At 43.3% G+C, this 19727-nt stretch overlaps 1 protein-coding gene across 4 annotated transcripts in view; it reads right to left on the bottom strand.

The window, feature by feature from the left end:
* Positions 1-19727, bottom strand: part of TPD52L1 (TPD52 like 1) — an 82292-nt gene that overhangs the window by 37790 nt on the left and 24775 nt on the right. For all 4 annotated transcript variants that reach the window (XM_075924104.2, XM_075924103.2, XM_006139443.5 and 1 more), the window contains exon 2: positions 4938-5053. In XM_075924104.2, the coding sequence (XP_075780219.1) occupies positions 4938-5053 (116 nt within the window). The remainder of the gene's footprint in view (positions 1-4937; positions 5054-19727) is intronic.

Below are 19727 nucleotides of genomic sequence, written 5' to 3'. Positions count from 1 at the left end.
AAGCAGAAGTAGCCCCCTGTAATAATGAATCTGCAGGAGTCATTGGGGGGGGGGGGGAGGGGGGAATGTAATTATCATTCTTGACATCACAATTAGAATTTCCATTAAAGTGATTTTATTTTTTTCCCTGCATATCCAATAAATAGATGTCCAAGTGGAAAGCTGGCCACCCTACAATGTCTGAAAACTGAACCCTTGCCTGCCTCTTCCCACAAAGCTGAACTCATGCTCTGCCTCTTCTCTCAAGCCCCATACTCCATTCACCCTTCTCCCGCCTACCCCACCGTTCTCCCACCTCAACTCCAGAATGAGCAGCCCCAAGGGATTTGCCAGCCCCTCAGCTCCAGCAAGCTGCCTGGGAGTGCAGATCAGAAGAGTGCTATAGGAGCAGCCAGGCAGCCCCCTGGAAAGATAGGGTGTGGCCCTCCTGCACTACAGCCCCCTCTGCACTGTGTGCCCAGCAGTCCCCTTTCCTGCCTGTCTGAGCCCTCTCTACCCCAGAGCTGCCTGAGCGCGCAGCCAGAGGGAGCGTGCAGCCAGGGGAAGCGCCAGCTGGCAGGGCAGCACACATTCCTTCCCCTTTGGGGAATGGTCCATTCCTGCTTGTACAGGGAGATCTTGGTGAACTAGTTAAATGCCTGGACCGCTGCTGAAAACTGGAATATCGTACTTATGGCCAAACCAGCTAAACCAATAGATCTTAGTAAGCCACTACAATGGCTTAGTATAACTAAGCAAGCCAGCTTGACTGATATTTTATGGTGATGACGACTAGGGTTCCAGGGGAGCCAAATGAGGTCACTTAATTGGGGCCAAACTGAAAAGAATAGGGCAGACAATCCCCAAAGCTGGTGGATATTCCAATACTTACTAAGCCAGCACAACACAGCTTCTATAATAGCTTCTGGGTAGCTACTAAGGTAACACCTCAGTTCTCTTAAAGCAACCCAGCCTTAGGCCTCCACTCAGATACCCAACTTAAATAGAATGAGGATCACAAAAGAATGAGGATCACAAAGGAAAGTTCTTGCAATCCTGAAGAATCCAGACACATTACCTCCTCGGTCATGGATATTTCAGTTCTTTAAAACAAAAAAAACCAAAAAAAAACCATGCTTATAAACACATTAAAATGTATTTTAATAGAAAAAAAAGGAGTATTGGTTAAAAGGTACATACAGACACAAGTACACCTGTGAGATCAGATTCACAGTATAAATTGTGAGCTTTGTGGTTGCAAAGAACTCTTACAAAATTAGCACGTAGGCTATAGTCCAAAGCTCATATTTCAGAATGAGCCCAAGAAGGCTTGACGATCTCAAATCTTGTGACTCAAAACTCTGAAAAAGGGACTGAATGACCCACCCAAGCTGTAGATGTATTTCAGACAGATCTTTAAGCCAGCAAACTCACTAGTATTGCTAGGAATATGATAGACTTTGAAGTCTTCTGTATGTGTGTGATGGCTTTATCATTTAACATTTTTCTTGTTCTTTTTTCTTTATAGTAAACCTTTAGTTTTATAGACACTAAAGGATTGGCTAGAAGTATGATATTTAGTGTAAGAACCAAACCTATAATTACCTGGTAATGTGGCTGACCCTTTGGAATCAGAAGAACATTTTGTATATGTAAGCAGAGTTTTTAAAATAATGTCACTATACGTGGACCTACACGCAGACTGGGAGCCACAGAACTGGAATGCAGTAAGGGGGCCCTGTAATTTCTCTTTTGCTTCTTTTTTCACCACTGGAAGGAAAGGGGGAGGAATCAGAAGCAGTTTGTGACTGGTTGGGAAGTTTAGCTTCAATGTTGCCCATCAGTTCGAGGACTATCTGCTCTCCTCTTTGCAGCCTGCCCTCGCTTTGGCAATTTCAGTGAGGGCTGCCCCCACACTCTGTGTTACAGTTTCACCAAATCAAATAAATAATGGAAGAAAATATGGGGTAGTTAGACTCTTCAGGAACACATCATAGAGTCCCCATCAGCCGCTGAAAGTTGGGCCAATTGAACGGCTATCATCGTTCTATTCAAGACTACTCCAGACTTCAGTAATTACGAATTTTGGCGACATTTTACTAACCTGATGCAGATGTACATAAGTGCTTGAGACTAAATAAAGTAGAGCTTCAAGTAAAAGCACTCATGGCATACTGTTTGTGCCAGCCACCTATCAAACAGACAGAGCTCCATTGATTTAATTCCTGCAACTGTCTCACCAAGAGCTTTAGGGTTTTAGAACCACAGTAGCACACTGGAAGCTCCCTACCCTAAGGTGCTTTAAAAAAAAAAAAATCTATTCCAGAATACTTAATTTTAATTGAATTATAGACTTAATCTCCTCAAATTCTCAGATTTTCCTGACTTTTTTCTAAATGCAAGTGTTTTCCCTTTGAACATAATTACATGCCACTAGAATGCCATAAGCAATTTAAAGCAGTCTTATAAGGCCAGCTGGCCTAGATACTGTAGTTGTAGTGAGTTCAGAACTTTCAATTTGTCTTTGTAAATTTGAATTAATGGTCTCATCCAATGTGGTGAGTGCTGAGTGCCCTAAATTTCCACTGACATCAATGAGAGTGAAGGGTGCTTAGAATCTCACAGGAGGAGACCTTTACGGAATTCACCACTCTGTCCCGCTCCTGCTTTTAGTCTGCCAGAAAAGCAATGAATTCAAGAGCTATCATGTGGACTGGCACACATTTTCTTTAAACATGAAATAACTCCTACCTCATCTGCATGGCCCGAGCCAGATATATACATATAATTAGTAGCCATACTTAAGCATCCCTCCTATTATTCACAGGTGTACAAATTCACTCAAGAAGCAACATGTCACATGCATTTCAGAGACATTAGGTCTTTTCATATCCATAAAAACCCAATGGGACAGAAACAATCAACAGGCTTTTTACTCTCCCTGAAATTCATGTACCAGCATATAGAAGGAATCAAACAGAAGTCTGAGTAGCTCGGTTCAAAAACCAGATAAGGTCATGGAAGAGATGGCAATCAAGGGCTATTAGCCAAAATGGTAAGGAATGGAACCCTATGCTCTGCGTGTTTCTAAACTGCTGACTGCCAGAAGCAGGGCCAGGAGGATGGCAAGGTATTGTATTGTTTGTTCCCTCTGAAGCATGTGGCACAGGCTACTCTCAAAAGACAGGATATTGGGTTAAAGGAATCACTGGGCTGACCCTGTATAGCTATTCTTATAACTGTAATACTTTTACTGTATAGTGGAGGGGGAAAAAAAAAGGAAAAAAAGAGAACTCTTCTAATTCAGAGGATTGATCTAATCCAGAGGATAACAAGTCTTGCATCATTTTCCAAAAGCAACCAGTACCAGATGTTCCAGAGGATGGTACAATTACAAAAGAACCTTTCTATGACTGACAATTGTTAGTGTCCTTTCATGCCCTACAGTTTTGAAGGATTTTGTCCCTCCCAAAACATTTGGCTTATTAAAAACTTTAGAACTGTTACTTTTATTAGTTTTGAATTGCCCATCTTGTAGTTTCACTGAATCCATTTCTTACGGTTTTCTGATTTTAGTGAAAATGTGAACAGAAATTCCCAATCTACTTTCTCTTTGCCCTTCCTTATTGTGAATACTTCTCTCAGTCCCTCTTCTTATTTGTCTCTTCTCTAAAGCAAACAATCCCAATTATTTCAGTCTTGCTCCATATAAAGGTTTTCCACATTTCTAATTGGTTTGGCCCTGAATATCATCTATTTCTTCCGTATCATACAGCAGATATTGTGAAAGGCTGCACTCAGACTGGACTTAAGCTTGATGTTGATTCTCTTCCTAACTTCACCAAAACTAAATCAATAATGCCATGTAATTTCATCTAGTTCAGTCTCTTCCCAACTTCCTTCACTCATTTGGAGATTTTTTTTTTTTTTGGCTGGAGGGAGGAGAATTCTCTTCACTGTACTGTAAGAAGTTCTGTTATCAGGACATTGCAATCTAAGAATCCTGTAAGCAGTTCTTTTCAGTAAGCATGCCACAGGGTGGATGGTTTTTCCAAAGACAGATCTCATCCCATTGGTGACACTGCTGATTTGCCTCCACAGTGGAAAGAATGAATCAAGTCACACGACAGATAGTTTTTACAGGCAGTCATTGACTAACCCAGGCCTCTGTGGGGGTAGAAAAACAGAAGCCTGTGAACAGCCAAAGTGGGGCAATGTAGAGTAGAGTGGCAGGAAGAGCAACTCTCTGGCAGTAGTAGCTAGGTATAAAGACCTAACTGATAGTTTTGCTTTCCATTTGGGGAGTGACAAAGGAGGAAGGCCAGGCCAGGCCTTAGGTCTTTCTGTGTGACTAAAGAGCCAAAACCTCAGGAAGGAGGATTTGGGTCTAGATTTAAAGGTGTAGGTAGATGGAAGACCGTCATTGTTTGTTTTGGAATTTTGTTTTAACGCATCATAACCCAAGAAGAGTGGTTGTTACTGGACTTGTGAAAGCCTTTTGTGCATAAGGAATTGTGTACTGAGGGGCCAGGAAGAGGGAAAACTGAGGTTGGAAGCCACAAGAGCCAATCCCAAGCCACAAGGAGGCTCTCAGGAAGTATTTGACGCTGTTACGAAAGGTTATGGCACAAATGCGTACTCTTCAAAGAACATGAAGCTATAATTTTTTTCGGGGGGCTTTCATTCATCATCTGTGCTGCAAATTTAAAACTAATGACAAGACTCCTGTTTGTTAAAACAGCACAACCATTAATTCTACCTCTGTCATCAACAGGTAATAGACGATTTACCTTCCAAAAATAATCTGACAGAATCAATCACCCTGCATTATTCTAGTCTAGAATAATTAAATAAAGAAAATATAATGTACTTGTGATATCTGCACTTCATCCTGCTACTAACAACTTCCAAATTGAGAAGGTAGAAATATTAATATGCAGAGGATCAAAAACCATTACCTTGGCTAACTCAATCTTTAACTCTTCTTTCTCTTCTTCAGAAATAATGCTGGTGAAATCAACATCAACAACCGTTTCTTCATCCGTCTCGTGCAATGGCTGTGTTTCCAATAGACCTTTGAAAATAAGCAAGTAATAATCAATACTCTTACAATACATTTCACTGAGCACGAATAAGGGGAGGGGCGGGGGAGAGAAGAGGCAGACATCTGTATGAAACCTAAATAATGGTCTAGTATTTGCTACATGCATTAGAGCAGTGGTTTTCAAAGTTGGATTGCAGGCCCGCCCAGGCCATGCCCACTTCCCACGGCTCCCCTTTGTTGGATATAGCAAACCACAGCCTAAGGGAGCTGCAAGGCTCCGTGGCTATGGACACTTCGATAAACAAAGGGTTGCAGGCCTGCCAGAGACTTACCCAAGTGGGCCCATGACCGAACTTTGAAAACCACTGCATCACAGTTATCCAGGTCTTTTTAATATAGCCCATTTGGATTCCTCTTCTTTTTACTTTTGCAAACCCATTGCAAAGGGTAGATAATCATAGAAATGCAGGGCTGGAAAGGACGTCAAGGGATCATCCAGTCCATCTCCCTGCCTCAGGCAAGATTAAGTATACATAGGACATCCTGGAGTGGTGTTTGTCTATCATATTCTTAAAAACCTTTAATGGTGGGGATTCTATTTCTTTGCTGCTGCTCTGGTGCTTAACTATCCTTATAGCTAGAATGCTTTTCCTAAGATCTAACTGTGATGACGGGAGCTGGATGGATGCATTACCTAGTGGTTACGGTAATTTTTTTCCCCCATGGAGAGGAGAGTGGGTAGGGGAGTCGAGGCTCTCCCACTCCACGGGACAATGGCCCCAGACTCTGGGTGACTCTTCAAAGGCCAAGTACCCTAAGCACCTTACAGCTGTTATTTTTGGGACACTTCCCATTTTCCATCTTATAGTTCTAGTTTTTCAGTCTGTAGCAGAACTGTGGGCAAAAAGAGTACTGACTGTCTTTAGTCTGTGTGCTAGGTTCCTCTTTTCCCTGAGGAGCTTCTGCAGCATCCCTTCTCAGGATCACCCAGGACACGTTCACCTCTCTGCTTTGTCAGAATCATTCTGAGCTGTCAGGCTTCCTTTTAAGCTTCATTCCCATCTGGTATATGGTCTGCAGATGTAGCTAGGTCCAAAATTGCTCTTTAACATCTTCAGTCCCAGTGTGAGATTCACATACCCCATCACACCAGCCTAGATCTCCCTTGATGTAAACTAAGCGTATCACTTCCTGCACTGCCCTTGATGGTCATGAAGAACAACAATATTTTGTTTTATTGTTTTTGAATAATATATGGATGTGAAAGCACCAACAAGATCAAGAAATCAAACATCGCTGGACACCACACACAACACTAGTGCATCATGGAACAATGTAGGGGAAAAAAAGTGAAAAATCCAGCCTTTTCTTCAACGTAAAACAATTAATCAGTTAATAAAATATGGGTCATTGCTGTGTGATGTCATCCATGTGGTTGACAACAACACTGCTGGTCAATATAGTGCTATGTTTTACAGTAGTTCAAATATGCTTTGAAAATATAAAAAAGTTGTTGGGTATGTCTACACTTGCACCCTCGTTCATTTTTGAGGGGTAACATTAGTTCGAACCAAGGGGTTTGGCTCGAACTAACGCGTTCCGGCGCGCACTTTCACTTTCGAAACTGCTGTTGAGTGGAGAAACGCACCAGCGAGATCATGCTAATAAGTGTGAGATATTTAAATCCCCACTTCATTAGCAATTTCGGTCGCCTACATTTGCATCCCTAGTTCGAACGAGGGTGCAAGTGTAGACGTACCCTTAGAGATGTAGCAGAGCCTCTCCGATTAACTGAGTAATGCTACTATGGAAGAAGAGTACCCCAGGGTTTAACTTCACTGTTGAAAAGGTGCATTTTTTTAAATCATCTGACTTATGCACATGCGCTATCCCAAGTTTTTTTTGTTTTTGTTTTTTTTTGTTTGTTTTTAAAAACAAGTGAAAACAAAGCATTTTACTTTTACTAGGAGGTAAAATTACTACGCTTACTCCTATATCAGCCAAAAGCTATTAGGGATGGGGGTGAAGCAGTAGATGTGATACTAAAAGATAAGGCTTTTGAAAGTCTCACATGATATTTCAAAAAAACCTAGAGAAATATGGTTTAGATGAAATTAACATGGGGGGTGGGAAGAGGAGGGAGAGTTGTACAACCTATTGAAAGGCCATACTGAAAGAGCAGATATCAATGATTCAGTCACATTGACGTGTCCTTTCAAGTGGAGTTTCACAGGGGATCAGATTCAATATTTTCATTAATGACTGGGATAAAATGGATTGAAGTGTGCGCTTCTAAAATATGCACGACACCAAGTTGGGAAGGATAGCCAGTACTTTGGAGGACACAATTAGAATTCTAGACAACCTTGATTAAATTGGTCTGAAATTAACCGTTCAATAGAAAACTTCTAAACTTAGGAAATGAAAATATAAAATGCACATCTCCGAAAAGGGGAATAATTGGCTAAAAGGTAGTAATACTGAAAAGGATCTGGTGATTATAGTGGATCACAAATTGAATATGAGTTAATGATGTGATGCAATTGCAAAAAAGGCTAATATCCAGGGGTGCATGAAGAGGAGAATTATACAGACTATACTAAACGCAATTGTTCCTTCTAGCCATATATTTCTATGTTTCTAGATCCTTATCTGAGATTTACCTGGTGGTGAAATTGAAGTGCCTTGTGTTTGCTGTGTCATTACCTCAAGAGAGCTCACATGCATTATCTGAGGTAAACATCACTACTTTAAGAGGTGATGCTATATGAAGGTTTCAGAAAGTTGGTAAGTCCAAAATACAAGCAATAGGTAAGGGAGTGGAACAGTCCAGAAGTTTGGAGTGTACTTGTGACTTTTCTTGATAGTTTAGTTCACTGTGCTGTCACTCTTAGGCCCTGATCTTACAAATGCTTAATCCCATTGAAACTAATGACAGTACTTGTATTTAAGCACATGCTTCACTGTTTTCAGGATCAGGGTCATGATTGGTCTTCTATGCTTGGATGCTCTGGAGATCATCAGTATCATGTTTTATTTGAAAAGCACCGACAGAAAGGAAACAGGAAATAGCATCTAGTGACTGTCAAGAGGAATCTGGTGGGTCAAATAAATGATGGATGCTTCCTATTCTTGGTTGCAAGGAGAGAGCAGAACTTAGCCGTATTTCTCCCCCTTCCTCTCCCCGGCCTCTTTTCTTCCCCTGTGGATTGACTAGGGAGCCTGACTCATGGTGTTGTGCTGTATAGAAAAGTTTAACAAATCCAATTCTTACAATTTTACACTGCAGACCACAGGGTTCTGAATACTAAGAGTGAACTGGACCATAATATTACTAACTTCACTCTGATGCTGCTTGGGAAAGCAATGGGTTGCAACAGAGGCACTGAACTGTCTGGTGGCACTCTCCAGAACAAATCACTGTTGATTTATGTTTGGAAGCTTACTTGGCAGCCACATGGGTCAGAAACTTAAAAAAAATAAAAAGCTTGAATTGTGCAGAAATTGATAGTTTAGCTACCACATCATACCAAGTTCTCTCAGAAAAGCTAGATACGTGGGTGTTTTAAATTGACCAAAACAAACAAACGATTTAACAGAAACTGTACAAGTAAATAATTTTCAAGTACTTATTAGCCAGAAGACCCAATTGTTGTTTCCAATCTACTCTTGAGTTTAAGATTTTGTTAACCACTTTTTTATAGTTCCAGTCCCTGCTACAAAAATGAAATAAATTACAGACTCCAGCTTAAAAAAAAGTTAAGGATTGTGTTGTCCTTCCAAAGTCCATCATCCACCTGTATGTCAAAACCTCCACTTCTGTAAATTTCTACATTAGACTGATGCTTCAATAAATATGATTTCCTTGTAATCCACAATCACCTGCATCCAGTGTAACTTCTGTCCAGAAAAAACAAAACAGACAAACCACACAACCTCAGGGTCAGTTATAGCCTAAATAAATGCTTTACAATGTACATCACTCAGCTGCTACACAGACAAGCGTTATGGCGAAGCAGAACTCAGCACAGCTTAAGGAGGATAAAATAACTCGAGCGCCTGGTAAATGATTGAGATACAGCATCAGGAGGCAAATGATAAAAGAAGGTAAAAGAAGGATGGAGAGATCTGACCTAGTGTTTGAAATTCCATTTAATGTTGGGCAAGATTTTCCCGGCTCATGCTCTAGAGGCAGAATGTCACAGATTATATTAATGTAGTTGTGATGTTTTAGATGCTACTTGTAATTAATAGAACTGGGACCATTGGCTGTTGGTAGTCTGGAAGCACAGAAGACAGGAAGGCGGGGGGAGAAGATTAGCTGGGACTGAGAGCTACAGAGGGGAGCAGCAGCAGCCTTGTAAAGAGGTTTCACTTTTGGTAAATAAAGTCCTGTTGAAGTTTGTTAGTACCTTGCTTGCATGATACAACATTCTGGTGACAAGGATAGATCTTCTGCCTCTGAACCCACCTGCACCCTTTCTGCAAAGCCCAGGTGAGCCTCCAATTGCTTTTACTGCCTGGATTCATATGTTTGAGACTTATCTGCTTGCAATCAGTGCTACAGAGATTTCTGAAGTAAGAAAGCGTGCTCTGCTAATCCACTGCCTTGGAGCAGAAGGGCAGCGTATATTTTACACTTTCCCCCTTACAGATGATAAATATGAGACTGCACTCACTGCATTAAATAACTTTTTTGTGCCAAAAGTGAATGTAATAGCTAATTGCTACAGATTTAGCCAGCATGAGCAGAAACCAGGGGAGACTACAATGCAGTATATTGCTTCTCTGAGGAGTCTAAGTGTAATTTGTGACTTTGGGAATATGGCAGACGAGATTATTAGAGACCAGCTGATTGAGAAAACAACCATGCTTTGTGTAAGAAGAACACATGCTTCTAGGACCACAGCTCACACTGGAAAAAGCAATAACCATTGCTACCCAGATTGAGTCAGCTATAGCAGAAGCCTAATGAGCATGGATACAGGAGGCCCAATCCAGGCTATGACTCCTTTGCAGAAAAGTCCACTATCACTGCAGACAAACAATTAGAAGGAGAAAGCTAATGAAAAACTACAGAATCAACAAATTCAAAGAACAGCAAAAGCATGCTTCCGCTGTGGATCCCCACAACACCTCGCAAGCTACACAAAATGTCTTGCAAAAGTAGCTCAGTGCAATCACTGCGAAAAGATTGAGCATGTTTCTACAGCAGTGGCCCCCAACATGGCGCCCACCGGGCCATGGCACCTGCCGGGCCCGGGTGCGTGGCACATGGGCGGTGCCAACCCCTTGGCGCATGAGCGGCGCCGGCCCCAGGTGTGCAGCACATGGTCAGTGCCGGCCCCGGGCACGCAGCGGTTAGGCGGCCCTACCTCCGGGTGCGCGGCATGACGGCTGTGCTGGCCCCGGGCGCGCAGCGTACAGGTGGCCCCGCCACCAGGTGCACGGGCGCTGCCGGTGCCTGGCATGGGCCGTGGCAGCCCTGCCCCCAGGAGCATGGGACATGGGCTGTTCCGGCCCCGGGAACGCGGAGTATGGGCGGCCCCACCCCGGGGTATGCAGCACAGTTGTGATGCCAGCCCCGGGAGTGTGGCGCATGGGTGGCACCAGCTCCGGGCAGGCAACATATGGGTGACCCCGCCCCCGGGCATGTGCGACCCCGTCCCCGGGTGCCCGGCAGCCCCAAAAGGTTGAGGACCACTGTTCTACAGTATGCCAAACAGTCCAATCAACAGGTGCATGCAGTTACAACACCAGATGTTACTGTGCTGAGTGTGGACAAAAATCACTACTGCACATATTCCAGGACAGATAAGGTGCATTGTAAGTGTTTCTGCCACATCTTCTGGCAAATCACATCCTATTTAGCTAATGTTGGACACTGGCTCAGCAGTATCTAGTCCACCTGATTCCATCTATTTGCATTACTTTAAGGATATGCCTCTTACAGAACCCAAACTTCACTTGGGCTCTGTCTACACTCACGGCATCTTGCACCAGAGATATGCAAATGAGGCTAAGCGTGGAATATCGCCGAGCCTTATTTGCATACCTAATGAGCCACCATTTTTTTCAGAAGAGGCTCTTGCGCAAGAAGGAGTGTCTACACTGCCCCTTCTTACGCAAGAAAAACTCTTGCGCAATGCCGTTACACCTATTACTTTTCAGGAAGAACGGCATTGCGCAAGAGGATTTTTCTTGCGCAAGAAGGGGTAGTGTAGATGCTCCTTCTTGTGCAAGAGCCTCTTCTGAAAAAGATGGTGGCTCATTAGGTATGTAAATGAGGCTTGGTGATATTCCACGCTTAGCCTCATTTGCATCTCTCTGGCACAAGAAGCCACGAGTGTAGACATAGCCTTGGTGTGCTATTTGAAAAATCAAATTCCAGTACGTGGCTCCCTGCCAGCAATCATGACTTTTGGTGACTGCTGTGTAACTGCTGAGTTCTACGTTGTCCACAAAGGCACTCCTATCCTTGGTAGAGATTTATTGGCTGCTTTAAACCTTAAGGTAGTTAATGGACGTATTGAGCTTCCTCAGCAAAGCAGTCATGCAGTACACACACCAGTTTCAGCTGGGATCCAAGACCAGGTGGAGGAGAAACTTGGCTATGCTTATGGGTTTGTGCACAAAGTTAAAATGAGACAATGTGATGCCTGTATGACAGAAGTTACAGCGCTTACCATTTTCAGTCAGGGAAGCTGTTTCAGAGAAATTTAAACTTGTGCAAAAGGACATTATTGAAGAGACTGACTCATTGGAATGGGTGGATAGAGGCATTCGCCTTTGTGTGGACTTAAGGAAGCCAAATAAAGCTATTGTGATTGATAGCCACCCACTGCCTCACACAGAAGAAGTATTTGCAGAACTCCATGGAGCAAAGCCATTTTCTACTCTTGATTGGCAGAGCGCATACCACCAGGTTATGTTGCATGGAGACAGCAGAGACCTCACAGCATTTATTATATATGAGGGACTATTTTATTTTAAACATGTTCCATATGGTCTTGCATCTGCTCCAAGTGCCTTTCAAAAAATGTCATAGATTCTGAAGAATCAACATGGAGTTCTGTGCTATCTGGATGATATTATTGTGTTAGGAAATACTTCGAGGAGCATGAGAATAACCTTACCTCCTGACATGCAAAATTTATTCCCAATTATGCTTCTGTCATTAAACCATTACAAGAATTACTACAGAGAAGTTCAACCTTAGTGTGGACAACAGAAGTACAAGCTAGTTTGGAAACAGTGAAAGACTCGATTGTACATAGTCCAGTACTTGCACTATTCAGTCCTGTATTTCCCACAATTGTGACTGCTGATGCTTCTTATTATGGACTTGGGGCTCAGTAAATGACCTGAAGTGGTGTTTACATTACAAATCTCTTCTGCTACAGTAATTAAGTTCCTCTCTACAGTTTTTAGCAGGAAAGGTAAACCCAAAGAACTGGTTTCAGATAATGGTAGTCAATTTACTTCCCTGGAATTTGAAACTTTTCTAGCAGAGAGGAACATTTTACATAGAAGATCATCCCTGTATTATTACCCTCAAGCCAATCAAACGTTTAACAGAAGCTTGAAAGAATTTGCAAATGGCTAAACTGGAAGGGCGATCATGGATAACCTTCACTACTGATTTCTTGCAATCATACAAGGCTACAGAACGTGCCACAACACAAAGATCACCTGCAGAGTTACTCCATGGAAAACAGAGGACTACTAAACTGAAAATCTCTGGATTGTTAAAGTCAAGACCTGATGCACCAAAAGAGGATGATGTGAGAAAAACAGTTGAACAGAACCAAGAAAAGTATAAGGCTTTCACAGAGAAACGGTGGGGTGCTAAGGAACCAAAGTTTGAGTGTGGTTCCTTCATTAGAATAAGAAAACCTGGAATTCTACGCAAAGCGGACCATAAATTTACATCTCAAAATCATTGAGAAGAGAGAACCTTGCACCTATTGACTTTCTGATGGGCGTGTATGGAATGCTTCTTATCTTGCACCTGCTTATGCACCAAGAGGAGATGATACCAACACCCAGCTTGTGTTGGATGACTTCACTGTAGTACCAAAGACATTGCACTAGAAACAGGGTCTGAGAGACCGTCTGTCAGACCCAGATGACCACCTGTCTGGACTCGAGACTATGTATGTAGTATTTACAGTGTAATATTTCTGCCAATAGTATAGTGCCTTGTTCCATATTTGTTGCTGTGGTTAGAACAACTATGTTTATTTTATAATTGAGAGGCCTTAAGAGAGGAGGAAATGTGGTGTTTTAGATGCTGCTTGTAATTATTAGAACTGGGAGCATTGGTTGTTGGGAGTCTGGAAGCACAGGAAACAGGAAGGAGGGGGGGGGAAGATTAGCAGGAGCTGAGTAAGAGCTACAGAGGGGTGCAGCAGCTTTGTAAAGAGGTTTCACTTTTGGTAAATAAAGTTCTATTGAAGTTTGTTAATACCTTGCTTCCATGATACAAAAGTAGCATAAATTTAGTGCCCCCAAAATCAAAGAAAGTTGAATGAAAAGTTGAAGGTTCTACTGTGCCCAAATCAGTGGATCTAGAGAGCTGAGAGCCAGAACTTTAATGCACAAAATATGGTTGTGTGTGTTTGCACTTTAAAGTGTGCATTACTGAAACCATGTACCCCAATTGCAAAATTAAATATGTAGACAGACATTTACCCACATCCAAGCACAAAGACTGAGTTTGTGCATGCATCTCGTTGTAATGGAGCAGGCAAATGAAGGTGTCCAAATGTACAGTTTTTCCCTGTAGAATTTAAGCCTCATGATAGAATACTAGAACTCGAAGGGAACTTGAGAGGTCATCAAGGCCAGTCCCCTCCTCTCTCAGCAGGACCAAGCACCATCTATATCAGGGGTGAGGAACATCAGGCTTAGGGGCCTGCCTGGATCTGGCCCTGGTCGTCCTGCAGGGCTAGGACACACAAACTACTCAGATGGCTCCCCCTAAGCTCTGGTGTGAAAGCGAAATGTGGGGAGTGTCTTTCTCCTCAGTTGCGGGCCATGTCAATAGGATTTTAGGGTTTGTTTGGTGGTTTTTGTTGTTTTTCTTCTCACCTGTGTGAGACCCCCAACTGATTTTTCTGAGAGTCAGCAGTTCCCCACCCCGATCTAGATTGGTAGTTTCCAACTGCCAGGCCTCAGACCTCTGCCTGCCAGGCAGCAGCAACTCTGGGGGTCGGGGCTGGGATACACTGCCCAGTGCCTCGCCTCCCCTCCCACCGCAGCGGTTGGGAGAGATGTACCTGGCCCTGCCTCTCAGCCAGCCAGCGGCAGGGTCTCTTCCCAGATGTGTAATAGCAGTTCATTGTGCAGTAGATGATCTGTGCAGAGCCCAGTACAGCAGCCTTAGAACAGCCACAACCCAGGCAGCAACGCTCAGCTGGTGGCTAGCAGGCAGCGCAGGGCTAAGTGAGGGAGGCGGGACAGGCATTGAGGGCTACTGGGATTGGTGCTGGGGAACTCTAGGGGTGGAAGACTCTAAGGGTATGTCTACACTACAAAGTTAGTTCGAACTAACTTTCATAGGCGCTACACTAGCACTCCGTTAGTTCGAATTTAATTCGAACTAACGGAGCACTTAGTTCGAACTAGGTAATCCTCATTCCACGAGGATTAAGCCTAGTTCGAATTTACTAGTCCGAATTAAGGGCTGTGTAGACCCTTAATTCGAACTAGTGGGAGGCTAGCCCTCCCCAGGTTTCCCTGGTGGCCACTCTGGCCAACACCAGGGAAACTCTACTGCCCCCCTCCCGGCCCTGGACCCCTTAAAGGGGCACGGGCTGGCTACAGTGCCCATGCCAGGTGCAAGCCTGCCAGCACCCAGCCAGCAGACCCTGCACCTGGCACGGCTCGAGCCACCCACCCGATGCCCCCCAGCCCTCCCCCTCTTCCCAGGACCAGGCTGGCTGCTCCCAGGAGCTTGCCCGGGACCGCAAGAGGCGGGCATCCGCCTGGGCTAGTGTGGACGTTGTGGACCTCGTCCATGACCTCCACACTAAGCACAGGAAAGTGGCCGGCTAGGGCAGGAGAGCTGCCAGCCTGGCCACCCAGGAGCAGGTGTGCATGAAAATCAAGGTGGTCCACTGAGACCCCCAACCCTGACCCCTGAGCTTACAATGGCCGTCCTGGGTCAGACCAAAGGTCCATCTAGCCCAGTAGCCTGTCTGCCGACAGCGGCCAACCCTAGAACCCTGGAGGGGATGGACCGAAGACAGTGACATTTGTCTCGTGCCATCCCTCTCCAGCCTTCCACAAACCTTGGGCAGGACACCACTCCTACTCCCTGGCTAATAGCACTCCATGGACCCAACCTCCATGAATTGATCTCACGTCCCTTTAAACTCTGTTCTAGTTCTAGCCTTCACAGCCTCCTGCAGCAAGGAGTTCCACAGGTTGACTCTTTGCTTTGTGAAGAACAACTTTCTGTTACTAGTTTGAAGCCTGCTACCCATTCCTTTCCTTTGGTGTCCTCTAGTCCTTCTTTATGGGAACTAATGAAGAACTTTTCTGTATGCACCCTCTCCACCCAACTCCTTCTTTTAGAGACCTCTATCCTGTCCCCCCTCTGTCTCCTCTTTTCTAAGCTGAAAAGTCCCAGTCTCTTTAGCCTCTCTTCATATGGGACCTGTTCCCAACCTCTGATCATTTTAGTTGCCCTCCCCTCTCCCAGCCTCTCTCTTCCCCTTTCCCACCTCCTTTTCCCAATCTCCCCCAGTTTTGTTCAATAAAGACAGATTCCTTTTTGGAACACAGTTGTCCTTTATTTTGTACATCAAGAAGAGGGGCTAGGGAAGGATAAGTGGAAGGAGGTGAGGGAGGAATGGGGTACACACCCCTGATGGAGAGGACTGGGCTGGCTCTGTGGGCTTTCGGGGTGGAAGCTCTCCTGCAGCCCCCCAATTGTCCCCTCTCCCCAGATGGCAGCCTGCGGCAAGTGGAGCCGGTCTGAGGCCGAGTGCTGTGATGTGCCCAGTGTGGGTACTCCGGGCAATCCAAGCCAGGACTGCTTTGCAAGCGGGGCACCCCTGAGAACTGTCTGTCCAGGGTGGGGGTCGGGACCCTTTAAGCACAGCCCTCGGCTAGCCTGACACAGCATCTCCACGCTCTAAGTCCTCCTCTGATGCCCTGCCGGCACTGCTTTCGGCCATCCTTAAGCCTGGTTCAGGGTCCACTTAATGTGGACATGCTAGTTCGAATTAGCCTTTTGCTAATTCGAATTAGTTTTTTAGTCTGGATCCGTTCGTTCGAATTAGCTTAGTTCGAATTAACTAATTCGAACTAAGTTAGTTCGAATTAAAGTTGTAGTGTAGACATACCCTAAGAGAATGGGGTGCACAGGGTGGGGAGCTGGCACTTGAAGGCTCTGGGGACAGGACTAATATTGGGGAATGGCACTGGGGAGAACTAAGAGTGTTGGGGCAATAGAGCTCTAGAAACAGGAGGCTGGCATAGGGTGGGGTCTGGTGGTGCGATGCTTTAAGGGGTGGGGGCTGGTACTGAAGCATTTGGGATGGGGACTGGCACTGGGGGTCTTGGGTGCAGGGGATTTTGGGGGCTGGAGCTTTTGGCTGTCTGGAAACATGCAAATAAGTTACCAGTCCACAAAAAATGGGTTTGCCAGTCCCTGACATAAAAAAGGTTGGAACCATGATGTAGATCATCCTTGATAGATCTCTACACCAGTAGTGAAGATTCCACAACCTCTCTAGGCAATTTATTCCAGTGTTTAACTACCCTGACAGGAAGTTTTTTTCCACAATGTCCAACCTTAACCTTCCTTGCTGCAAATCAAGCCCATTGCTTCTTGTCCTGTCCACAGAGGTTAAGGAGAACACTTTTTCTCCTTCCTTGTAACACCCTTTTATATATTTGAAAACAGCTGTCAAATCCCCACTCAGTCTGCTGTTTTTTAAACTAAACTATATAAGCCCAATTATTTCAGTCTTCCCTCATAGGTCATGTTTTCTAGACCTTTAATCATTCTTGTTGCTCTTCTCTGGACCTTCGCCAATTTCTCCACATCTTTCTTGAAATGTAGTGCCCAGAACTAGACACAATACAGCACAACTGAGGCCTAATCAGCAGAGTAGAGTGAAAGAATGACTTATGTCTTGCTCACAATACCTGTTAATGCATTTGATAATCAAGTTTGCTTTTTTGCAAGTATCACACTGTTGACTAATATTTAGCTTGTGGTCCACTCTGCAGGATATTACCTTTCTGCAGTATTCCTTTCTGCGCAGTCTTTCCCATTCTGTATCTGTGAAACTGACTGTTCCTTTTTAAGTGGAGTACTTCATTTGTCCTTATTAAACTTCATCCTATTTCCCTGACACCATTTCTCCAGTTTGTCCAGATCATTTTGAATTATGACCCTACCCTTCAATGCACTTGCAATCCTTCCCAGCTTGGTGTCATCTGCAAACTTAATAAGCGTACTCTCTATGCCAATATCTAAATTGAAGATATTGAACAGAACCAATCCCAAAATAGATCTCTGCATAACCCCACTTGTTATGCCCTTACAGCATGACTCTGAGCCATTAAATAACTACTCTCCGAGTAGGTCTACACTGCATTCTTCTTTCGAGAGAGGAATGCAAATGCAGCCAAGTGAAATTACAAATGAAGCGCGGATTTGAATTTCCCGTGCTTCAGTTGCATAATTGCATCAAAGTAACTGTCTACATGGCATTTTTTATTTTGAAAGAAACCCCTTCTTCCGAAATAATCCTTACTCCTTAAAAAATGAGGTTTAATGGTTATTTTAAAAGAAGGTTTTTTTTTTTTCCAAAATAACCACATCTACATGGCATTTTTATCTTGAAATAGGGTATTTCGAAATAGCGGCCGGACACGATTATGCAAATGAAGCACGGGAAATTCAAATCCATGCTTCATTTGCAATTTCTCTTGGCTGCATTTGCATTCCTCTCTCGAAAGAGGAATTCAGTGTAGACATATCCTCAGAGAACGGTTATTCAGCCAGTTATGCACCTACCTTACAGTGTCCCCCTCTAGGTTATTTTTCCCTATATTAGTGATAAGAATGTTATGCGAGACCATATCAAATGCTTTACTGGAGTCTAGGCATACCACATTCACCACTTCTCCTTTATCCACAAGACTTGTTATCTGATCAAAGAAAGTTAACAGATTGATTTGACATAATATGTTTTTACAAATCCATGCTGGCTGTTACCTCTTGCCTTATCTTCCAGATGTTTGCAAATTAATTCCTCAGTTACTTGCGCCATTATCTTCCCTGGCACAGAAGTTAAACTGACTGCTCTGTAGTTTCCTGGGTTGTTCTTATTTCCCTTTTTATAGATAGGCACTATATTTGTGTTGTTCTAGTCTTCTAGAATCTTTCCCTACTTTCATGACTTTTCAAACATGACAGCTAAAGGCTCAGATCCTAACTTCATCAGCTCCTTAAGTATTTTAGGATGCATTCATCAAGCCCTGGTTATTTGAAGATATATCTAACTTTTCTAAGAAATTTTTAACTTTTGTTTCTATTTTAACTTTTAAACCTACACCATTTCCACTAGCATTCACTATGTTAGGCATCTAGTCATCTATCAATCTTCTTGGTGAAAACCAAAAATAAATCATTAAGCACCTCCTCCACTTCCAAGTTTCCTGTCATTGTTTCTCCATCTTCACTGAGCAATGTGCCTACCTTGTCCTTGGTCATATTCTTGCTTTTAATATTTGTAGAATATTGTCTTGTTACGCTTTATGTCTCTAGCTAGCCTGAGCTCGTTCTGTGCCTTTTGCTTTTCTAATCTTGCCTCTGTATACTTGTGTTATTTGCCTATATTCATCCTTTGTAATTTTACCTAGTTTACACTTTTTATACAACTCTTTTTGGTTTTTGGATCATGTAAGATCTCCTGGTTGAACCAAAGTGGTCTCTTGCCATACTTTCTATCTTTCCTATGCAGTGGAATAGTTTGCTTTTGGGCTCTTAATAATGTCCCTTTGAAACACTGTCAATTTTCTTCAGTTATTTTTCCTCTTAGTCTTGCTTCCCCTAAGGACCTTACTTACCAGCTCTCCAAGTTTACTAAGATCTGCTTTCCTGAAATCTGTCTCTTTTGCTGTTCTCCTTTCTACCATTCCTTAGAATCATGAACTCTATGATTTCATGATCACTTTCACCCAAGCTGCCTTCCACATCAAAATTTTCAGCCAGTTCCTCCTCATTTATTAAAATCGAATCTAGAACTGCTTCTTCCCAGTAGCTCTCTCAACCTTCTGAAATAAAAAACTGCCTCCAATGCAGTCCAAGAACTTGTTGGATAATCTGTGTCTTGCTGTGTTAGTTTCCCAACATCCTTAAAAACAAATACAGCCCTTGTATTTGAAACCCTGAGAAACTACTTCTTGTGTTACACCTCATCAGAATACGTACAAAATAAGATGGTACTGCTTTTGTTTCCTGAGACTAAGCTTTTCAAGTAGATGGTCTTTGCTATTACCAGATCTTATTTTCTAGGGCAACACATATTTTTGCTTAGTTATTGATTGATTCAATTTTTTTGTTTACTTTAAAACTTACTTGGCTATTAAAATATCCTTTGAGGGCAACCCATATTGTTTTACACAGTGGGCTGTCTATACAATTTATATAATTGTTATAAAAAGTATACTCTCAAGA

Source organism: Pelodiscus sinensis, chromosome 3 (assembly GCF_052426305.1).
Source record: "Pelodiscus sinensis isolate ZL-2025 chromosome 3, ASM5242630v1, whole genome shotgun sequence".
In the NCBI taxonomy this organism is placed as follows: domain Eukaryota; kingdom Metazoa; phylum Chordata; order Testudines; family Trionychidae; genus Pelodiscus; species Pelodiscus sinensis.
Note: the sequence above shows the minus strand (reverse complement) of the source record. Positions and strands in the feature narration are given on the sequence as shown.